The sequence below is a fragment of the Sminthopsis crassicaudata genome, chromosome 4, assembly GCF_048593235.1.
Source record: "Sminthopsis crassicaudata isolate SCR6 chromosome 4, ASM4859323v1, whole genome shotgun sequence".
NCBI lineage: Eukaryota > Metazoa > Chordata > Mammalia > Dasyuromorphia > Dasyuridae > Sminthopsis > Sminthopsis crassicaudata.
The window spans coordinates 464,800,991-464,824,669 of NC_133620.1; the positions used below are offsets into that span (position 1 = coordinate 464,800,991).

General features: G+C 41.4%; 1 protein-coding gene across 9 annotated transcripts in view; it reads left to right on the plus strand.

Moving 5' to 3' along the window:
• The window catches only part of POR (cytochrome p450 oxidoreductase), an 81,563-nt gene that overhangs the window by 33,355 nt on the left and 24,529 nt on the right, over window positions 1-23,679 (plus strand). For 8 of the 9 annotated variants that reach the window (XR_012481517.1, XR_012481518.1, XM_074264119.1 and 5 more), the window contains exon 2: window positions 6,976-7,162. Coding sequence is in view for 7 of the 9 variants with exons in the window: in XM_074264117.1 (XP_074120218.1) it covers window positions 6,976-7,162 (187 nt within the window). In the remaining 2 variants the exon portion in view is untranslated. Of the gene's footprint in view, window positions 1-6,975; window positions 7,163-21,027; window positions 21,090-23,679 lie in introns of those variants that run through there. The other variant, XM_074264122.1, reaches the window with a different exon arrangement.

The window sequence follows — 23,679 nt, forward strand, 5'->3', positions numbered from 1 at the left end:
TTCAAGAGTGGTGATTTCATTTTTTGCTGGATTTTTGATTCTTTTCCTCCCAAATCTAGTCATTCATCAAATCCTCTCAATCTCACATCCTCAGGACCTTTCATTTCCAACCCTTATTTCCATTCCCAGAGTCCAGGCCCTCATCTACCATTTGAACAATTCCTTACATCTTTAAATGGGCTCCTTCTGGCCTTTCCCTTCTCTATTTCATTGTTGCCAAAGTAACCTTCTGGTGCCCAGGTCTGATTGGCTTACACCTTTTGAAAAAACCTGTGATGTATCCATATTACCTGTAGGATAAAATATAAGCTCTGTAGTCTGGCATTGAAAGCCTTGAGCAATTTACTCCAATTTAGCTTTCCAGTGGTATTTGATGCTTGTCTTTTTTACAAAATTTGTACCCCAGCCACTCTGTGCTCTTTCCCCACTCCATTCCTATCATTCTGAAAGGTATCCCTTATCCCCTCAACCCAAAATATTCCTTCCTCTTCCACCTGGATTATAGGGATTTACTTGCTAATATCCTTTACTCCTCCTTTCAAGGCCCAGCTTAGGTTACTTCTTTCCTTTAGCCTGCTCTGATTCCATCCTCTAAACTAAAAGCAATCTGCATTTAATCTTTTACAACCTTGCAACCAAGTTATTTGTGCCCCCTTTTTTCTTTTTCAGATAATAGCTTTTTATTTTTGAAATACATACAGATAGTTTTCAGCATTCACCCTTGCATAATCTTGTGTTTTAAGTTTTTCTACCTTCCTCCCCTAGGATAGGTTAAACATGTACAGTTCTTCTATACATATTTCCACATTTATCATTCTGCATAAGAAAAATCAGATCAAAAAGGAAAAAAAAAGTGAGAAAGAAAACAAAAAGTAAGCAAACAACAACAACAAAAGTGAAAATACTATGTTGTGATCCACATTCTGTTCCCATGGCTCTCTTTCTGGATGTAGGTGGCTCTCTCCATTACGAGTCCATTGGAATTGTGTGTCCCATTTCTAATTCTCCCTACTAGACTGAAGTCCTTGGGCACATACTGGATTGGTCTTGGTCTGGTGGAGGGAACATGGGAGTCAGGAAGAGCTGAGTTTGAGTCCTGCCTTGAATCTTCACTTGCTTTATGACCTGAAACAAGCCATTAACCTTCTGGACCTTAGTTTCCTTGTTTGTAAAATGATTATAATTTAGTTGTTGTGAGGATTAGATATGATAGTATACTTGGCAAATCTTAAAGCACTAGATGTTTTAAGACATTAGGTTATTTTAATTTTATAGCTTTATCTGAAATCTGAGCTTGTGTCACTTTCCTGCTTTATAGTCCCTGGTGATTGCTTAAATTTTTCTTTGTTTGGATCACTGACTTTTAAATAAACTGTTGTTAACATCTGCCTGTGTATGTGTGTTGTAATCCTAATTCAGAATTGTATTTACACCTGTTCATTTTCTTGTCAGCCTCTCCCTCTGCGTCAGCCCGTTGTGCTCTTTGGGAATTTGCCTTCCAGACTTAGCTATCACCATTAGCTTTGGGTTATTGGTGGATAGGATATATGGGCCACCTGTCCATCCTGTCATCATGTGTCCCAGATATGGAACAGGGCGGGCCAGAGTCTCAATGAATGGGGCAGCCCTTGTTGCCCCAGCACGGTGGGCGGCGGTTTCTTTTGATTGGCTGACAGAATGCGTTTTGATTGGCTGACAGAAGATGCAAGAGCTGACCTTTGTGAAACAACCTGTGAGCCTTGATGAAGGAAGGGGGTGTGGAGAGCTTCAGGACTACTTGTTGATGGCTTCTGTCATTGTGGATTCTCTTTGGTGAAAAGCTTTTGAGTCTACTACTGATTGATTTAAATTAATAAGAGTTAAACCCTGGCCTTTGGGAAGAGAGCTTGTGTTTATTAGCAAGAAAGGGAACAAGAAAGGCGTCTTTGCTAGAAGCCAGAGATAATTGGTGTGGTAGCTCCAGTGATTCATATCACTGGGGGGTGGGCGGGGAGGAAAGATTATCTACCTGTTCAAATAACCCGAATTCACTTTACTTGAGAGTTTATAGGTAAACACTGATTCTTTTCAAAGCGGATTTTCCATCTTGGTCTAAATCTGATTACTCCTTGCCTTGCTTATGGGGAACAGGTGGATGGCAGAGGCATTTGGGGAGAAGGGGACTAAAAGGATGTAATTGTAGTCATTTAGAAGCCAGAATGATCCAGAAAACAGGACCAGGCTCATCTGTGGAGCAGATAAAATCAGGCCTGCAACTTCCTGGGGGCTTTCCCACTCCTAGAGGATGACTTTCTTTTCCCAAACTGAATTGGACTTAGAGCAAATTATATGCAAAACAGAGCAGCCACTTTCTTCTAGGGGAAAGCAACCGGAAGAAGCAGCAGTTTCAGCCTCTGAGCTAGCTGGTCTAGATTCTAGGTGGATTCCTGCTGGGGAGCTGGGGGTGTTTGCATATGGGGGATTGGAGGGGGGGAGAAACTTTTTCTTTCTGTTATTTAATAAAAGTAGTGTTAAAAGACAGCGGCTAAAAGAGAACCTAAAATATCCCTCTTGGGTTGGTGTGTACCTGCGCGGGTGGGCTGTGTGACCTGTACTGGTGTGTATTTGTATGTGTGCACACCTATGCAAGCCTGTATATGTCTGTGTGCGCCTGTTGTTTTTTTTTTGGGGTGTATGTGTAGGGAGGCCTGTGTGTAGATGTGTATCTGTGTGTGTATGTGTGTCTGTATGCAGGCCTATGCAAGCCTGTGCACATCTGTACAGGTAGGCCTTTGTGTATGTGCATCTGTGAGGGGACCCATGTACACCTATGGGTGTGTGTGTGTGTGTGACCTGTATTCATATGTGTGCGTGTGAAAGAGACAGAGAACGAGAGCGAGAGAGACAGAGACAGAGAGAATGAATGAGCCTGTGAACATCTTTTGCCTGTGAGCCTGTGCCTGATGCCCATGTGCCCAGGCTTGATGAGGTGCAAAGAGCTCTGGACCTCAGGGCCAAACTTAAATTCAGCATCAGTGCTGCCATTTCCTTCCTGGAAACCTGTGCAGCTTTTCCCCCCCCTCCTCCCCCAGCACCTCCCTCACTTTGCTCCTTTCTGGCACAGAGGATTTTGTTTGAGATAAGTGACTCAGTAGTTCCCTTGCAATGAGAAAAGGGCATGTGTGTGAGGAGGAAGTGGGCATGGGGGCCAGGCAGAGACCCAGCCCTTCCTACAATCCTTGGAGCAGGTAACCTGCAGATACTAGTTCTTTTTGTTCCCTGAAGTTGAAGGAGAAAGGACAGACATTAAGTGTGGGGAGTGTTCTCTGGCCTGTGCTGCTGCCTCTTTTTCCCTGGCAGCTCAGCTAGTGCCCTGAAATCAGTCTTGCCTATTCCTTGGGCTTTGAAGGTAAGCCTGCTTTCTTCCTTTGGGTCAGGAGGGCCTCTCACTGGGCCCCTGCTCCTCCAGAGGGCTTGGCTCAGTCCTGAGTTTAGAAATCTTTACCAGATTCCCACCTGTGCCAGATCACCTCAAGATTATCTGATCTAGCTCAGAGTGCGCTGCGCTCACATCGACCCTGGAGAGATTAGCTACTGACACTGCTTGTGTCAGTTTTCCTCCAGGTGCACCTCCCCACGTGTTCCCTCCCTCTACCCAATTTTTCCTTGTCTGGACCTAAGTTGAGGTCTCACCTTTCTTTTCTCATCACCTTAATTCTGAAAGGAGAATCAGTATGTGAGGTGTGGGGGGGGGGAGAAGGGGGATATGTTGATGGGGTGCTACATTGGCTACCTCCCCTCCCTTCCATCTTGATCCCCGGCTGAGTTAGCTCACCTCTACGGATGCGTTCTGCCCTGTCTGCTTCTTTAGCCCGTCTCAGATTTCCTCGCCAAGGCAGACATCTGTACTTGCACAAGTAATGCCGTTCCATCCCTGCATATTGTCCTATCACCATCGCTTTCTCGCTCGTGTTCAATTTCTTCCCAACTCCTGACTGCTTCCCCACTACAGACAAGCCTACGTCTCCCCTATCCTTGAAAAACCTTCCCCTGATCCTGGTTCTCATTCCGTATCTTGCCATCTTTTTGAGGCTGAACTGGAGAAGGCTTCTGTCACTGAAGCCTCTACTTCCTTCCCTCTCTTCTTAATTCTCCATGGTCTGGTTTCCAGGCTTGTCATTCAAGTGAAACAGTTCTCTCCAAAGTTACTAAGGCTTTAATGACTTTTTCCCAGTCTTTGTCCTCGACGCCTCTTCTCCAAACTTTTCTAGGCTTTTTATGGCACATGACTTGCTCTCTCCCTCCCTGTCCCACCATTCTACCGCAGGCTTCTTTGCTGGATCTTCTTCCAGATCACAATGACTACGTTGTGGTATCCCAAAGGACTCTCTGGGGCCTCTTTCCTTCTCTCTCTAGATAATTTCTTTGGGTGATCTCAGTAGCTCCTATGGCTTCCATGTTCATCCCTTTGCACCATCCCTGTCCTCTCCTTCCAGTCTCACATCTTCAGCTGCCTTAATCAGATGTCCCACATCATGGCCATTATCTTGGCCCCCAAACTCTCCTCTGTTCTCACCTTCTTATTACTGTAGAGCATACCCCCACCCTCCCAGTTCCTCACCATCTCATCCCTCAGTCAATCTGTTGCCCAGGCCCATGGAGTTCACCTTTGTTCCATCCCCTGAATGTCCTATCCCAGTCACCACAGGCCCCGCCCCTCATGTGTGGACTGTTGTAATAGCTGCTGGGGGGTTGGCCTGCCTTAAGCCTCTCGCCACTTCAGGCCATTTTCCAAACTCTTAGTGAATCTTTATCCCTTCCCAGAATCAAAGATAAGTTGTTCTGGCCTTTAAAGCCCTTTGACCCCTTTCTTCTTCCTTTTTCTGGCTTTTTTTTCATAACACTTGCCGCTTGTACTCTGTGATCAGTGACACCAGACCCTTTGCTAGTCCTCTGACACCCCATTTCCTGACCCCAGGTTCACTAGTCGTTCCCCGTGCCTGTTATTTTCTCTCTTCTTTAGGCTTCAGTAATAGTGCTCTGGCTTCTAACTGTCTTCTAGTTCTAATTCAAGTCCCACCTTCTAGAAGTGTCGAAAAGTCTGTCAGAACTCACACTTCCAAAGTTTTTTAGAAATGGTTTTCTAAGCCTGAAGTACTTTTCTTATGGTTTAAATCACATGCGTAGATTTTCTACTACCTCCAAGAAGCCTTTCCCAGGCCTCCTTAATCTTAGGGCCTTTCTTCTGTTGATTACCTCCAGTTTCTCTTCTCCATCTTGTTTGTACATATGACTTGGTGTGCATTTGTGTCTCCCATTAAAGTGTGAGTTCCATGAGGGCAAGATCATTGGTGCTTCTTGCCTTAAAAGGCTTAATAAATGCTGGTGGACTGGCTCATTTCTAATGTTCTGTTACAATTACTTTTCAGAACTTGTTCCGTTATCCTCTGATATCTGGGCATCTACATTGTGTCCGATTCTTTGCTACAACAAAAAGTGTTGCTGCAGATAGTTTTGTACCTATGGATTTATCCCTTGTGAATATTATAATGACAACAGAAGAAAAACCGATGCTGACAAACCTCAGGCTTGTTTTGGGGTGTAACAGACCACGCTGCTTTAAGATATCCATTTCTTGAATTTCTTTACTTAAAAAAAAATCAGGAAAATTATTATTTTTTCCTCTTTTGAGTGTAGTATTAATAAAAGTGAGTTATCTCTAAAGAACTTGAGTTTCTTTGAGATAAATACCTTTTGAAAAAAATCCTTCACTATCAAAATCACTTATTAACTAGCTATCTGTGGGTTGTTTTGCAAGATAACCTGTCCCTATCTAGCAAGCAGTTTCATATCACTGGTGTAAACTGATGTGAACACTGCGTGGTGATTGGGTTTGAATTTGTGACATATCAAAAAGAACATTTAGTGAAAAGAGCAGCTGGTTGAAGGTTGCCAGTTCCCCCTCCTTCCATTGACCTTGAGATCCTTCCTGTATCTTTTTTTTAGATTTTAGCAGTTCTCACTTACCTCCTTTTTTCTAGTACTAGTAATAGTGTAAGTCGACCCCCAAAATGTACTTAGAAACACACTTTTAATATTTGTTATTGAGAGGGTAAAGGTTCAGACTTTCATGATCTAATACTAAGAGAAGTAGTATAGACTTGGAGAATTATTTCTAAAAATCCTCTGAGTTGGAAGTTCAAGCCCTGATAGACTTTCCCCAATTTGATCTCTCCAGGCAAGTGGACGTAGGAGAGGCAAAGGGGTAAAAGAAGTTGTGAAAAGGCTGTTGGCTACCATACCAAAAAAGCAATGTGGTACAGCAGAATCCTTAAAGGCCCCAGGTTCAAATTCTGGCTGTTCTCCTGGTCTCTTCAACTCTGGGGGCTTCTGTTTTCTCATCTTTAAAATAAGGAGGTTGGATTTGATGACTCCTGATAGCCCTTTTATGTCCCAGTTTAAGATTCTGAGGTCCTTTGAGTTTGTGTAATACACACTCTTTGGTACAAGGAAATTCCTCTGGCGTGAGACATTTCCTCTTTGATTTCGTTATAGAGATTGACATCAGTAACTGGGTAAGTGTAAGTCTTAGCGGGTAGAAGTGCCAAGTAAATGGAGTTTTGGAGGTTCCATACATTGCGTTTTCGTGTTTTGCTGACTCATGGCAGCCTCACCTGCCTGCCAGGTTTGAGAAGGTGGAAAAGCCAGTTCTGGCACTATGTTGGGCCAGAAGGCAGCCAGCTTTGTTCCTTTCTGTAAGGGTCCTTCAGTTTGCAGTATGTAACCAGCCCTGGAGCTGTCTTCGTGGAGCTGGACACAGTATAGTGCTACAGAAAGTGAATTGAACAGCTCAGTTTACATATTGTGGGATCACCTTGGCCTGACTTGGGGAATTGAGGGGCCTTTACTTATGGTTTAGGGTTAGGCCTCATGGGCGTAGACTTTCAGACTTTGGTGTTTGCTTCTTGTGACTTTGGGTCTTGTTTTTCTCCTCAGTAAAACAGATCAACATGGCAGACGTGGACACCAGCGCCACCGCATCGGAGGCTGGAGCGGAGGATGTTTCCCTTTTCAGCATGACAGACATGTTTCTCTTTTCACTTATTGTGGGGCTCCTGACCTACTGGTTCTTCTTCAGAAAGAAAAAGGAAGAAATCCCCGAGTTCACTAAAATTCAGCCTGTGTAAGTGATTCAAGTCTTCCCCTTCCTTTTCCTGCCCTCCCCTACCCTCTTAGCCCTGGCCTCCTTCATCTAGTTCTGATTCAGCTTTCTGATGCTATCCTAGGCCGAATCTTGCTTTACTTTGCTACCAGAGCAAGAAGTTTGTCACTTTTAAGAGACAAGATGGATTTCTGCAAGTCACACATGCAAATCATTTTTCTTGCTACTTGATGTCATAGCATATTTTCCAATTAGAATCCTTTCTTGATGTATGCTTTTGGCCACCACTTTCATTGTTCAAACCCAAAGGCCTTGATGAAGGAGGCTGTCCGCAGAGGGCTCCCATTCACCCTCGGCTTATAGAACTTCCAGCCTGAGAGCAAATCAGTGAGGACATGATGGGCAAAGAGTAAAATGATAGACAGCTCAGAAAATAGTAAAGTGTGTTTTATTTTTTAAAAATCACATTGCTTTAAATTCTTCTGAAAGACAACATTTTTCTTTCTTTAAAAGACATTGTATTTGTTTGATAAAATCTTAACATCGATAGTGCTACCCATCCCCTTCTCTCCTGCCATCACTTTATCCCGCATGTGCAATATCATGTTTTCATCTACATCTGTTTCATGAGTCACCACAAATAGGAAACTTTAAAGAAGAGCAGGCATCCAAGATATTAGCAGGGAAATGTGTTATGGGAAAAGATGGCCTGACCATGGATGAGGCTGAGGCCTGAGAGCCTGTGGACAGCCCGTGGGTGAGTGTTCCTTGGGATGCTTGAGCCAGCCACCAGCATCTCGGGTGGATAAATCTCTGGTATCAAACATAAGGGAGGACAAGAACAGGGGGGGTCATAGCAAGGTTGCCTTCTTGTTGGGGATATAGCCAAACCGATGAGGGTATCCATGAGATCTGTGAGATTGTGGGATCTCTTTCCTTTCCCTGAGCAGATTGTGAATTCCATGGGAGCAGAGGGATAACAACTTTGTTTTAGTTAAACTTTGGGGCTCCCCTAGCTCTGGCCTCTGGTTGTGGTAGTCATTTGTGAAATGAATGAAACCAGAGGTGGAAATGGCTTTCATTTCTAAAAAGGATCCAAGAAATATTCTAAAGTGTGTACTTCACACTCATTTTGTATTTTTGGATATATTTTTAGATCCATATTTTATTAGTCTAGCGAACCCTCATGAAAAATCCACTCTTCCAGCCCCTTCACTGTTCTACAGAGATGCTTGAAGAATTAAGCAACGAGGTACCTCACTCACCCACATTTAATTAAGTGAGGAAGGCATCCCCACACTGGGGCCAGCCTCTGATTGCCAGGGCTAGATCCCTCTTGAATCAAAGGCTTTGAATATTTATTTATTTATTTATTCATTTATTTATTTATTTATTTATTTATTTTTTTTGTTTTGATTTGTTTTGGGTTTTTTTTTTTTTTTTTTTTTTTTTTTTTAATTAATTTTTTAAATTATAACATTTTCTTTGGCAGTACATATGCATAGGTAATTTTTTTTTTTTTTTTTTTTTTTTTTTTACAACATTATCCCTTGTACTCCCTTCTGTTCCGAGTTTTTCCCCTCCTTCCTTCCACCCCCTCCCCTGGATGGTGGGCATTCCCATACATATTAAATATCTTATAGTCTATCTTAAGTGCAATATATATGTGCAGAACCGAATTTTGTTGTTGTTGTTGCAAAGGAAGGATTGTATTCACCAGGTAAAAATAATCTGGGAAGAAAAACAAAACAAAACAAAAAACAATGTTCACAGTTTACACTCATTTCCCAGTGTTCCTTTTCTGGATGTAGCTGATTCTGTCCATCATTGATCAATTGGAATTGGATTAGCTCTTCTCTATGTTGAAGATATCCACTTCCATCAGAATACATCCTCGTACAGTATCATTGTTGAAGTGTATAATGATCTTCTGGTTCTGCTCGTTTCACTCAGCATCAGTTGATGTAAGTCTCTCCAAGCCTCTCTGTCTTCCTCCTGCTGGTCATTTCTTACAGAACAATAATATTCTATAACCTTCATATACCATAATTTACCCAACCATTCTCCAATTGCTGGACATCCATTCATTTTCCAGCTTCTAGGCTTTGAAAATTTGAAAATTGTTGTTTAAGCATTATTGCTCTATCTTACATTGAATAGATTAACTTTGTAATTGTGATTGCTGAGTTATTTATTTACCAAAGTGAATTTAAGCAGATACTGGTAAAGGTATAAGGAGGTAAAGTATCTTTATTGCACTGAGTATCAGTTTTCTGGCGTTATTTTTTTTCTACTGTTTTAAGCAATCATCTGGAACACACCCCTACACTGTAAAGTAAAAAATGTCAGCTTACATTATTGTAGCATATTTGTATTTTATAGCATAATTCAGAGGCCATAACAAAGATTAAAAAAACAAAACAAAACAAGATAAGCATTAATCAAGAGCATTGATTAAACACCTGCGCCATCAGAGCACTGTACTGAAAAGTGACTGAAAGAGAGAAACAGTTCACATAAGACAGTCTCTTCCCTTTTTGGGGGTTAACAGAGAGAAGGAGACAAACTGGGATTTCCTACAATTATATGTATATTATGGTTAAGTGTATTTAGAAATTGTGAAACAACATGCTATGTCAGATCAAATGGAGATATGTGGGGAAGGAGACAAGGCTTTAAAGAAAGGCAGGGGAATGGTAATAGTTCAAGAAGCACATAAAAATATAGTATGATTCATGGAATAGAGTCATGAAAGCTTGGCAGAGAGGAGAAAGGGAAGGTTGGAGCATAGAGTTTGTAAAAGGTCATATGATGAAATAAGGTGTTGTGGGGAGTAGGCAACCAGAAGTTAATGATTAAAGGGACCAAAATTTAGAGTCGGAGAGAACCTGAAAAATCCTCTAGACCAAGGTCCTCATTTTACAGATGAGGTAATAGAGATCCATAGAGGGCAGTGACTTGGCCAGGGTTAGGAGTAAGTGACTGAACAGAGATGCAGACCTAGGTTTTTTCCAGAGAAATGGAATCCAAGACAGAGTAGAAGGGTCTAAGGATCTCTTAGGGAACTCTTAGGTCTTTAACTTATCTAGATTTATGTGAAGTGAAGGGTTTATAAAAGATTATGTGTAGATTTTTAATCGATCTTACCAAATCTTCATCTTTGTCTTAAAGGATTCCTTTGAGCACCTGTTAAGTGTATATTGAAATACTTAGTTCCAGGCTCTGTGCTAAGCACTAGAGATACAAAAATAAAAAATAAAAAGCAGTTCCTGTCCTCAAAGTGTTTACTTTCTAATAAGGAAAATAACATAAATCAGAAATTCTGATAAATATAGCAAAGATGGAAAGTTACCTTAAAGGGGATGACACTGAGTGGGGAGATCAGGAAAGGCCTACCAAAGGAAGTAATGCTTAAACTGAGTCTTAAAGACAGCCAGGGATTCTAGGAATTGGATGGAATTTAGGAAGGAAAGTATTCCTAGCATGGGGAAGAGCCAGTGCAAGTCTTGATGATAGGAGATGGAATCTGTGAGAGGTAGCAGGTACTCTAGTATGTCAGGTTGAAGAGGGTGTGGAGAGGGAGAGACAGGAGGAAGATTGGAAATGTAGGAAAAGCTTTAAATGCCAATTGGGAAGACTTTTTTACATGGCCCTAGAGGTAATGTAGAGCCACAGGGATTTTGGAGTGTGGTGGGGGAGAACATGATCAAGAAGGCATGTTAGGGAATAGAGATGAGTGCAGCTCCCAAAGTCCAGTTTGGATGGTTCCATGCTCACTGTATTGATCTGTCCATTCATCAGAACATCTCTCTTTAGCCACTTGTGGCCCTTCAGGACCTAACTTTTCATTTGGATTTTTCATTTACTCTTGTCAGTTGTAACTCATCATTGCTATGTTATTCCATTGTCTTTGAACTTGGAAAAAGCTTTCTTATTTTATTTTTTCCCTAAGATAACTTTTTCATTTATAACAAATCTGAAAAGTGCTGGATTGGAGTCAGAAAATCTTGGTTCAAACCTAAGCTTATTATTATATTATTATTATTATATGTTTGGCCCTTACTTAACTTGCTCAGCCTTATTTACTTGTATATTTGTTGAACGGTCTACTCTTGTTCAAAGTTGATTGTTTCAGAAATGTCCTTGACGTTAAGGTCTTCTGAGACTACTTGTTTTGTTTATTGATTCACTGATGTGTTTTTGCAGTTGGGTCTGAAGTAAGCCCTGGCCAAGCCTTATCAACGCATGGAATTCTTGGATTTAACCCTGAAATTTCTTGTCAGTGTTGTGTAAGGAGAGTTGTGGCCCAGATCATGGCCAGCTCTTCTTCTCTACTTAATTACTGCCTTTGATACATTGCATTGAAGATATTGGTAAGGAACAAGCTGATAGGTAGCTTGTTGAGTTTAGTTTGTAATCGTTTCTACAAGTTATTTCAATATATTACCTTAAAGATGATGTCCTTAGAAGTTATAATTCCCCTTGTCTTATTGTGGATAATCTCCTGCCCATTATCTAGAACTACCTTCTTTTAAGTGTTTCTTAGCTTGATGTAAGAATGTGTTAACAACAACAAAACTAAAACTCCTCTCTTGAAATCATTGATTTCAGTCTACTATAGGATCAAGACCCAACTAAAGATCAGCCTTATTTACCCAATTAGAAATGGATGTGCTTGTTTGGGACTTGATAATCACAATCAGAATATTTTGAGCTTTCCAGTTGACCATAAAAATAGTCCAAGTCTTGGATCTTTCAGGATTACAGCTTTCAATCCTGAAGTAAGTCTCTGATTTTTGGTGACAGTCTGAAGCCTTGTTGCATCTGGGAGAAGAGGTAATCTGGCATTGAGTAAAAACCTGTAACTCGGATTATCTCCCTTAGGATTGATTCCTCTGTCAGATCAAGCACGTTTCCTGTCACTTGGCATGCAGGACTATTCATTTGGCTTTGGGTAGAGGAGATTGAAATGTGGGAGGGTGTACATCCTCTTCATGGAATTGTCTCCTTGAGCTAGAGAATTCCAACTAATTTTTCTTCCTAGATGTTTTCCTGTACTTTCTCCTTAAAAAAGGTGAGACATTAATTAGGCAGCGGCAGAAATGTTTGACTCCATCCTTCGTATCTCTTCAGATCCTTGTTGTAGACGCTGTGGCTGAGTCAGCTCTTCATGAGGTTCAAAGTTGACTGACTTTTGGTTGAGCAGTTAGAACCTTTTTACAACTCCCAGACTCTGAGGTTTTTTTCTCCTTCTTTCCCTTCTGCAAACAACCAAATTCCTATGTCAGCTAAACCAAGGAAATTAGCCTTGAAATGTGACTGTTGGGATTTTTTGTATGGTTGCAAGGGTTATATCTCCTCCATTACCTCCCTCACCCCACAGCATTCCTTAGTTCGGACCCATGCTGTCATAGGAGTAAGTGTGTTTGCTCCCTTATCTCTGCCCCCCTTCACTCCCTCCCTAGGCCTCAGTTCCCAGATGCAGAACATCTGCATTCTTCCCTGCATCACCATCTTCTGATACCTTCCTTGGAGTTTTCATCCAGATTGAGGGGGAGTTTGTTCTGAGAGCTGGGATGCTGCTGACCTTAGTGGTGTGTTTATATTGTCTTTGGTCTTCTCTGTACTTTGGCCTTGTACTTGAAGTTTTCCTGGGGTGTCTGCTGACATAATGACAGATAAGAATGTGGCTGATGAACAATTGCTCCCTGTGGCCACATCATGGGACATTCTTCCTTCTTGAAATCAAACAGAGGCCTGTGGAAAGTCCTGCCCTCCTGGAATGAGGTGAAAGTGAACTCATTCTTTTTTTTTTTTTTTTTTTTTTTTTTAATGATCCTCCATTCATTCAAGTGTCCCAGTAGTAGTGGCTCCAATGACTCACTGCCAAGACACAGCCAGCAGAGCCCAGCACAGAACAGAGCACAATGAACTGCTGAGAGCTGAAGCTCCAACTTAGTGTGGCCTTTGAGCTGCTGAGGAGTCCACTAAGGATCAGCTGAAAGACTAGCTGATGCTCTGGAGTGGTCTTACTCTTTCCTTCTTTCCTCCTCACATTATTCCCCCCCATCCTCTTATATTCATTTGTCATTTGAGTTTCTTTGTCTCTAAGCAGCATTCTGCTAACCACACAGAAGTTATAAATAAGAAATGGGAGATAAAAGTTCCTGTCTGGTTGACAAAACCAGATTTACCTATAGGAACCAGTTAAGAACGATATAGGTAATTGAAAGTGATCGAATGTCAAATGTGTGGAGCAGATAGATGCAGGTTATGTTTCAGAACATTTAGGGAGGAATGTTGTGCACTGGAATAGACAAAAAGACATTTCCAAGATTGAGCTGTAGAATGGGGAGAGGCCTAGTCATTCCAGGCAGTTACTGATAGCCTCACCAAGGAATTTGGATGAGAGGTGCTCTTAGCACATGGGATAGATGGCAAGGACACTCACTTGGCTGACACGGGGATTCTCATTGAAGAGTAGCAGAAAATAAAGTTGGATTCATAGGATGAGATCAGGTAGCTGAGAGTATCCACTGAATGGTTGGGAAATTTGGAGACCTATTAAGAGAATACTTTCTCTTAATATAGACAGTGAAATGCCACAGACACTGAGGGAAAGCCCAATATAGAGGTCTCCTCCAAGGTCACCATCATTGCACTGGGAGTAGAGTCTTCATAGGCCTGGGTGTTGACTAGGCCTTCTTCCCCAGAGGTGCTCAGGGCAGTTCGGAACTGATTAGAGACCGCATCGCAGCATCCCCCCCCAATGCAGATTACAGATCACAGTTTTCACCTTGGGCGATTGGGAAAATGGTAGAACTATTGACAGAAATTGTGGCATTTGATTGGAGAAGTGGCCTATGGGTAGAGAAGGCAAGGGAAATCTTCATGCCTGGCTCTAGTGACACCTAGTATGTGTAGCTTTAAGTTGAAAGTCCACCTGGGAATTTTCATGCACTTTGTCTTTTTATTTGTATATATGTCTTACTTTTTTTTTTTTTTTTTAAGAGTTTTTTCCTTTTATTTGATGATATTTAAATGATGAAATTCTAGATTTCAAATTTACAAATAAACTGAGACCCAAAGAAATAAAGTGACATTCTCTAAGTCAGCACATGGTGTGAACTATTTAGACACATTGTGACACAAGCAATGGCAAATTATTAATATCATTTTAGATGACAGGTATCATATTCCAGCATTGGAAAGCACAGCCACAAGAAAAATGATTACTAGATAACCATCAAATACTAAAAAGTATATGTCTTACTTTACTGGATTGTAAGGTCCATTGTTCCTCTTAAAACACTTAGCATCCATTAAATGTTTGTTGAATTAAATGGCAGAGGTCAAGGATCATGTAGTTAGATTAGTGTGGTTTTAGTAAAGTTGGAGATAGAGACAAATTTCTGGGGATAAAAGAGGAAATGGATGTTGAAGAAATAGAGCATTAATACTCATAGACCAGGCCTTCATAAATTTTACCACTTGCAACCCCCTTTTTGCCTGAGAAATTTTTATATGACCTTGGGCACATATGTCTATAAAATGGGAATATAAACCATAAGACATTTGCTGATAATAAATCATAACCCCTACCTTCAGTTATGAGACCCCCATATAGGCTCTCAACCCACAGGACAGGTGGAGAAAGTGGGCAGAGTTAAGCAAATATTTTTCAGGATAGAGGATGCCTAACTATATTTGAAGGAAGTAAGGGAAATGCCAGTTATAGTGAATGAGTGAGATTGAGCTCATTTAATAAGAGTTGGGATGCAATTTATCCCTCTCTTGCCCCATAACTATTCCCCGTTTGGGGAAGATATGAGTGGAATAACAGAGCCTAGAGATTATTTCTGGAGGCTTTTTTGAATTAATCAACTTCTTAATTATCCTTTTTGAAAGCGAACATTTTGCTTTGGGAAAAACTACTTTCAGTAGAGCTCTCTTGAAAAAACAACTCGTCTTCCATGATTATGGGACCAGACCATTCCATGCTATGATCCTTTCCTAACAGAAGGGATATTAGCCTTCATTTAAATCTATATTCACAACTGCTTCTGAGACATTATTCCTGTTCTAAAAGATTGACTCCAGGAGAGAGGACGAATGACTTTTTTTTCCAGCACTCTCTCTGTTTTTTTCTTGGTAGGAGGCTAACTTTAAGTTAACAGTATGAGAACCCTTTCTTGGCCAGACGTCAGTTTCCTGCAGTGCTGAGACACAGGACAGCACATCCAGGTCAAGATCACTTTTGTGAGAATGAGAAAGGCCTGTACGGAAGGAAGGAAACGTAAATACCTTCTCTTAGAATAGATAGTGAAATGGCAAGGTCAGTACAGAGCCACATCCGAAGTTATCTTCACAGCATCGGGAGTAGGCTCTTGCTAGGCCTTGGTGTTGAGTAAGCCTTTCTCCCTAGAGCTGCTCAGGAGAATTCAGAACTGAGGCATTCCCTTCATGAAGAGATGAATGGAACTGGATGATCATGGAGATCCCTTACCAGAGATTCTTGGCTTTTACCAATAGTTGATCTTTCGATGCCATTTTGAGGCAACTAATGGCAGAACTCTGATCCTGGAGTCAAGAACTGAATTCAAATCCAGGCTCAGATGTTTACAAGTTGAATTGTTGTGAGGATTAAATGAGATGATATTTGTAAAGCACTTAGCACTGTTCCTGGCACATAGTAGGTGCTTAATAATAAATACTTATTCTATCTTCCTTTCCCTTTCATTTTCAGCTATAAGTTTGATTTTTAGAAACACGGTGTACACATCATCTGTCTCCCTGTAGTGAATTTTATTGGTAAGCAGTTTTATTGATGTTTCTTTTAAATAAAATACATCACAGTCTTTCTCTATATTTGCTTCTCCCTCCTCTCTGTTAGCTTTCCCTCTTAACAAACATAAAAACAGAACCGAATATCACAGATTTTGGAAGCCCAGAGTCTCAGAGTTGTTGAAAAGGACCTCTATCCGATCCATCTCTGAAGAGAAACTCCCTCTATGACATTTCTGACAAATAATTATTGTCTGACAGTACCTGCAGCATTCCATACCTAGAGATCTCATCTTTTAAATTAATAGCTTTTTATTTTTCCAAATACATGCAAAGATAGTTTTTAACACTCACTTTTGCAGAACCTTGTCTTCCAAATATTCCTCCTTCTCTCCCCTTTTTTCCCTCTCCTAGACAGCAAGTAATCCAATATATGCTAAACATGTGCAATTCTTCTAAACATTTCCATATTCATCATGATGAACAAAAGGGAAAAAGCCACAAGAAGAAACAAACAAACAACAACAACAAAGGTGACAATATTATGTTTGATTCACGGTCAGTTCTCTCTTTGGATGCAGATGGCTCTCTCCATCACAAGTCTATTGGAATTGCCTTGAATCATTGTTGATTGTTGAAAAGTGTCAAATCTATCAGAATTGATCATCACATAATCTTGTTGCCGTATATAATGTTCTCTTGATTCTGGGAAGTATCACTTAGCATCAGTTTATCTAAGTCTTTTCAAGCCTCTTTGAAATCATCCTATTGATCATTTCTTATAGAACAATAATATTTCATTACCTTTATATACCATAATTTAATTTTTATTTACAAGATATATGCATGGGTAATTTTTCAGCATTGACAATTGCAAAATTTTTTATTCCAATTTTTCCCTTCTTCCCCCCACTCCCTCCCCCAGATGGCAGGTTGACCATTACATGTTAAATATGTTAATGTATAAGTTAAATACAACATATGTATACATGTCCATACAGTTATTTTTGCTGTACAAAAAGAATCAGACTTTAAAATAGAAACACCCTATTTTAGAAAATATATCTATTTTTTAATCCATTCTGCTCTCTGCTTCTATTTTATAGGTAAGTTCGTCCCATTTACATTTATAGTTATGACAACTATCTTATTCCCCTCCATGCTATTTTCACTTATTTATTTCACCCCCCCCAATTGCTCACCTTTTCCCTCCTCACCCTTATTTTATAATCACTGCCTTCCTTAATTTACCCTTCCTTTTGTCAGTAAGATAGATTTCTATATGAATGTGTATGCTATTCCCTTTATTTAGTATTTTTCTGACTTAGAGCTATCATTCTTTCCCCAAGTTTATGTATGCCTTCTTTTCTAAAGCCTTCAATCACTTATATAGTGAAAATGAAATGATTCCTACTCCAGCCTAGACTCCTCAACTTCCAAAGTGATTTTCTTAAATTTCTGCTATGACCATGTCACCCAATCTTCTTGGTAAAATTCAGTGGCTTCCTCTAGAATACAATGTAAAAACCTCTATTTGCCATTTTTATAAGCTGTCTTCTTCCTACCTTTCCAGTGATGCTGGCCTACATGCTGCTCTTTTTAAAAATTTTTTTTTTATTTTAATAATTTTTATTTACCAGATATATACATGGGCAATTTTACAACATTGACAATTGCCAAACTTTTTGTTCTAATGTTTCCTCTCCTTTCCCTCCCCCCCGCAGATGGCAGGTTGATCAATACATGTTAAATATGTTAAAGTATAAATTTAATACAATATATTACATACATATATTACATTTCATCCCCCTTTCCCCTGACTGATTGGCTAGCCCCCCAGGCTTGGAACACTCTTTTCTTGGTCTTCAACTCCGGGCTTCCCTGGTTTCCTTCAAGCCTCAGCTCATATTCCACCCTTGACAGAAGGCCTTTTCCAGCCCTTTAGTACCTGTAGTGTGTGCACAAGCACATCCACACATCCACAATGAGAGTACATTACATATATCACATCCCATTTATACTACATGGGTTCTGGAATATGTGATTTATTTTATTTATTTATTTTTTGCACATCATCTGGGAGGCCCTTGAAAGCAGACTGACTGTACTTTGACCCTTTATTATATCCCTAGCACTTAACATATTGCCTGGCACATAGGAAGCATTTGATAAATGCTTGTTTACTGAGTGACTCTAAGACCTCAAAGGTAACACTTGAATAGTCTTGAGTTAGGTCACATCCTTTCAAACTGGAAAGACTAAGCATGAGACTTGCCATTTCTGCTGATCGAATGATGGGAAGTAGGCTGTTAGGATTACAAGGTGAGAACTCAGGTTGTCTGGACAGTGACAAGGTGAGAACTCAGGTTGACTTGACAGTTCTCTGGCTCAGACCTTTGGTTCGGGCCTTTAAAGGGAGTTTACACCTTAGGAATTCTAAGAGGAGCAAATTCATTGGTGGAAGTATTTCCCCACGCCCCATTGAGTTCTCACATGCCTATTCTCTGGGAGGATAAAAGAAGGGCAGCATTGGGCTTGAGAGAATTGACTCTGGGATAGAGTTTTGATTCCAGGCAAACTGAAAGGAGACCAGTCTGATTTGAGGAAGGACAAGAGTTGGAGGAGATTCAGAGCTCCCAAGAAACCTGCGCACAGAGGAAAAGGTTTTACACATCTCCTCCCAGAGAAGGATTATAATTGAGCAGACGACCGGACCCTCACAATTCAAGAACTTTACAAATTGGTGCCCAAGGTGGGGCCGATACAAAGTCGGGGAAAGAGTCTCTCAGACAGAGACAAGCAGAAACAGAGAGAGAGAGACAAGCACAGAGAGACAGAGACCCGAAAGGACTGAGCCAGAGAACTGTCAAGTCAACCTGAGTTCTCACCTTGTCACTGTCCAGACAGCTGGAGTTCTCACCTTGTAATCCTAACAGTAGGCTTTTAGTCCTAGCAACTCGAGAAGTTTGGTTGCCACAGCCAGGATGGCTGGCAAAGTAATAATCATAATAACATCTACTATTAATGTAATACCAGTTATATACCAAGCTAAGTTTATGTATTCCCTGGGCTAAGCCCATCACAATTATCATTTCATTTGTTCCTCACAGCTCTGTGAGGTAAGTGCTGTTATTTCCCCTATTTTATAGTTGAGAAAACTGAGCATATAGAAGTTGAATAACTTGCCTAAGATCACACAACTAATAGAAGCTAGATTTGAACTCAGGGTTTTCCCAGTGCCAATACCGTATCCACTATACAAAATCATGGCTTCCTAAAGTGTCTGTGAGGTATAGCTACTGTTCCCTTTTAAGAGAGGCTTTCGGATTCATGTGTACAGCCAGATTATGTTTAGGGCTTTTAACTCCTGCCTGGCAATCAAGTCATAGTTAGAAGATTGAGATTCTGCATTCGAATCCAGGCGCCCAGCCTTCTGACTGAGGGGTTGTTGTTATGGAGCTATAAAATAGGGCTAATAATGTCTAACTTGCCTGAAGTCAGGGAGCAAAACCAGATAAATCTTTTGGGGTACTTCCTTTCCCTAAGATGGGAGATTCCTTTGCTCAGGGTGCAAGGTCTGGAGGTCCGAGGGCATTTGAGAGGTTCCTTAGAGTCTTTTCTTTAAAATGGATTGACTTTTTGTGACTGTTGCACCAAACTCCTTATCTGCTATTCATGAACCTCTGAGGAAGGATTTGGAAATTGAGAAAGCTTGTTCCATTTCAGATCCAGGGCTTTTTGAGAAGTATGCATTCCTCATCTGAATTGGGAAAGGGAAGGCAAAGTCCAGGGGGAGGAAATCTGTTTCCCGGCACTGAAACCAGGAGAGTGTTAGCAGCTTTTAGCAACTTTCTCCATTGTTGAAAGCTTGAAAAAGCGGGTCAAAAACCAGGCCTTGTGGTTGAACTTTATCCAAGTGCCTCATTAAGATTTTGTGGCCTCCTTTTAGTCAGCTGTATCCATAATAGCATCTGCTTAGATATTGGACAAAGCTGAACTTTTTAAAAAATGTTGAACCAGGGAGGATTCCAATCCCAACTCAGAAATTCTAATTGGAAACTTTTGTGTTTGCTTGGCAAGCATTTGGGATGCGGAGCTCGTTGCAGACTGCTGGCTTGGTGTGGGGTCACTTGGGGCACTGACTGCAGATTCAGGTAGCCTCGACTGTGGCAGAGCTTTTCTGGAGGGCTGAATCAGCTGTCCCATGGCAAAAGCATCATTGGATAGAGCTCTTGGGACCCTGCTTGGCAGGGGCAGGGGTGAGGAGTGGGAGGTGGGGGGGTCGTGCTTTTTTCCCAGACCTCAGCTCTTGTTTGGTAGGCTTGAGGGAGGGGTTTGTGACTTTTGCTCCTAAGATTGATGATCTTGGAAAGGGCTCTAGCTCTACCTCTGGGCTTGCCCTCAACACTCTGCCTCTTCCCTCCATCCTGCCCTCCCACCCAAATTTCATCAGTTCCTTCCTCTGGCCTTTTGTGTTGGGGAAGATTGGAATTGGCCTAATTTAATATGATTCCAAGGAGCCCCAGTGACTGCGATCAATACAGGCTTTCTTCATGAAGGGCAGCAGTGCCATAGCAACATGGGGAGAGACTGCCTTTTTAGTGTTTGCAATAGCTTCATTCAGCCTACATGGTTTTCTTTAAAAAAAAAAAAAAAAATTGGGGGGGGCAGTGTCAATGATATAAACTGTTGCCAAGGCGACCTGAATAGGGGGAGGAAAATACTTCTCCTTTCTCTTGTTCCATACAGCTGAAAGAAAGGGAGGGATTGGGGTTTGGGGGGGGAGGGATATGTGCAAACTGCTGGAATCATGGGAGATTTCATTCTTGACTCCTGAGTCCTTTCTGTTGGAGCTGCCAGAGTGTTTCCATGTTCTGAAGGCTTGTAGGGATCCGTGTCAGAGCTCTGAGTACTTCCGAGACTTCGGAGAGGATTGCTCTTGGGACTCATGACAGAACTCATGATGGAACTCGCCAGCCAGTTTCCTTCTAGAATCAGCAGCAAGTATGGAGAGGTCAGGAGACAAAGTTGAAGTTTCTGATCACTCCTTCTTGGGCCCTTTTCACGAGCTGTAGCATCCCTTTTTCTTTGGCGTGTGGAGTGGTGTGCTTGCAGACATGGGATGCACGTACTCTGTTCCGCAGGAGGATTCTAGCCTGGGAAGGTCAGTTCCACATCCCCCTATTCCTTACGGTCTTTAGTTAAACCCAGACTTGGAAGGCCCATTCAAATATGCTGCTAAACTTCCTTGATTGGAAGCAATTGTCCACAGACTCAAAGAATGTGCTGTGTTTAGAGAACCAAAGTGATGGGTCTGAGAGTTCTTACTTTGCTTTGAGAAACAGGAGTGAGAGACATGAAAAAGCAACATGGCCAGGCTGGGATGAGGATTGCCCTGGGCTCTTGTTCTGTGTAGTGACTTGTCAAGGGGCTCTGCAGGCCAACGGCTTTGCTCTAGAATACGGAGATAGGCATCGGCTAAGGCAGACTTGGAAGGGCAGGAAAGGAATGGAGTGGCCCTGGGGTTTGTTCCATTTCTTCTGTTTTTGGCAGACCCCATTTTTAACCCCATTACTATAAGGCCCTTTCTCCTTCCTTCCTTCCTTCCTTCCTTCCTTCCTTCCTTCCTTCCTTCCTTCCTTCCTTCCTTCCTTCCTTCCTTCCTTCCTTCCTTCCTTCTTTCCTATTCCTTTCTCCCTTTCTTTTCCTTCCTCTCTTTCTTTTTTCTTTCTCTCTCTCTCTCTCTCTCTCTCTCTCTCTCTCTCTCTCTCTCTCTCTCTCTCTCTCTCTCTCTCTCTCTCTCTCTCTCTCTCTCTCTTTCTTTCTTTCTTTTGAAAAATGAAAGAAGTGACTTAAGTGCTCTCTAGGGGCCTTTCCAATACTAAAAACTCTCTTCATCTGGCGGTTGGAGGGTTTCTGCTCCTGGCAGCTCCATTCTGGAGCCTGGAATGCCTACTTTGAGAAGATGTGGTAAGAAGCAATATAATGGCATTTCCTGTTTTGGGCTCTCCTCTGAGTTTTGATTGCCCAGCGAGCAGCTGCAGACAGTGATGTGACTCCCAGCTAAGAGACGGTGCCGATCGGCTGGTGTTCTGACCTTCCTGCTGGTCTCAGTCACTTTGTCTGATGTTTTCTTCTGCCTCCGTTTATTGCCCACATTCAGTGTGTGACAGCAGCTGAGTTTGGTAGTAGAATGTTGTCCTTGGAATCAGGGAGATCTGGATTCAAATCCTCCCTCTAACAATTGTTATCAGGAAAAATGACTTCATTCTGAGTCACTTTCTTCACCCACAGATAGGAATGATACTTATACTTCTGACCTCAAGTTATTCTTATGAACCTCAAAGTAGATGGTTTGTGTAAAGTGTTTTCAAACTTTAAATTTCTCAATAAAAGTCAGTTTCTTGTAGGGGGCAGCATAATGTGGTAGGGACAGTCCTAGCCTAACTGGGAGATACTAGATATCTCTGTCCTTATGTGACCTTGAATAAAGTAATGTTAATCGCTTGTTTAAAAAAATCTCTTTAAGGTTTTACAGAACACTTCCAGACATTGAGGCTGTATGGTCCAGTGGAGAGTCTGAGACTGATCCTGCCTGTCTGATCTTGAACTGATTGTTTGATACTCTCTGCAAAATGAGGTCAAACCAGATGATTTTTGTCATCTCCTCCAACTAAACATCCATCTATGGTCTTTAAAAAAAAATTATTTTGAAAATTGGAATTGAAAATATATCAGAACTGGAAGGAATCTTAAAATTAATCTCATCCATTTTACCCATTTCACAGATGAAGAAACTGAGACATTGACAGATTATATGACTTGGCCCTTATCACCAAGGTGGTGAATATCTGAAGTATATTGCTTCCTACTTCCAAGTTTAAGTTTCATCCTTTGGCAGAGCAGAAAACTGAGCCCAGATTTCCTGTTTCTCACATGATTATTCCTCCCTTTACATCCTTCCTACTCCTTAGTTTCTTTTATGTATACATCCCCTCTTCTTCAGCCAGACTGTCAGACACTCGTGGGCCTGGGCTGTGTCTTACCCTGTGTGTGGGCCTACAAAGGCTTTGAGTGCCACAGATGCCCAGTCACTGTTGGCAGCTACAGTGATGTTCTGGAGCCCGAAATGGTATTGGTGGTGGCCTGTTGCGATGGAAATAGCCTTGGCTTCAGAGCCTCATGACTTGGATGCAAATTTTGACTCTATTTATTTAACCGTAGGCAAGCTACTCAGCTTTTCTGAGCTTTGTTCTCCTTGTCTGTAAGATAAGTTGGACCGGGTAGCCACCAAGTTCCTTTTCAGCTCTAGATAATCCACTGTTCATAAATTTCCTGCTTTTCTTTATGGTCTGTCTTCTTGTATTAGAATGTGACCTCTTTTAGAGCAGAGACCTTCTTGTCAATTATGTGCCTGGTATATAGTAAGCATTTAATAAATGCTTCGTCTTTCTATGACACCAAGAAATAGAACTTTAAATTTCTTTTGGAAATGAAGGAAATTGTTTTTGCCTCCTAATGAGAGAAAGAACCAGTGAGGGCTAGAATTCATTTTTTTCTTTTTACTCAATTTAAGCTTCTCTGAAGCTTTCCTTTAAGAAAAAGGGTTCTGGTCTCTTTAATTAGCTTTTTACCCAAGGTACAGTAGAAAAGGAGCCCTGCATCCTGTTAACCCAGACAAGCCACTTAGCCTCCATGGCCTCAGTTTCCTCATCTGTAAAGTTAAAGGAACTGAGCCTTGTGTCTTCTAATGA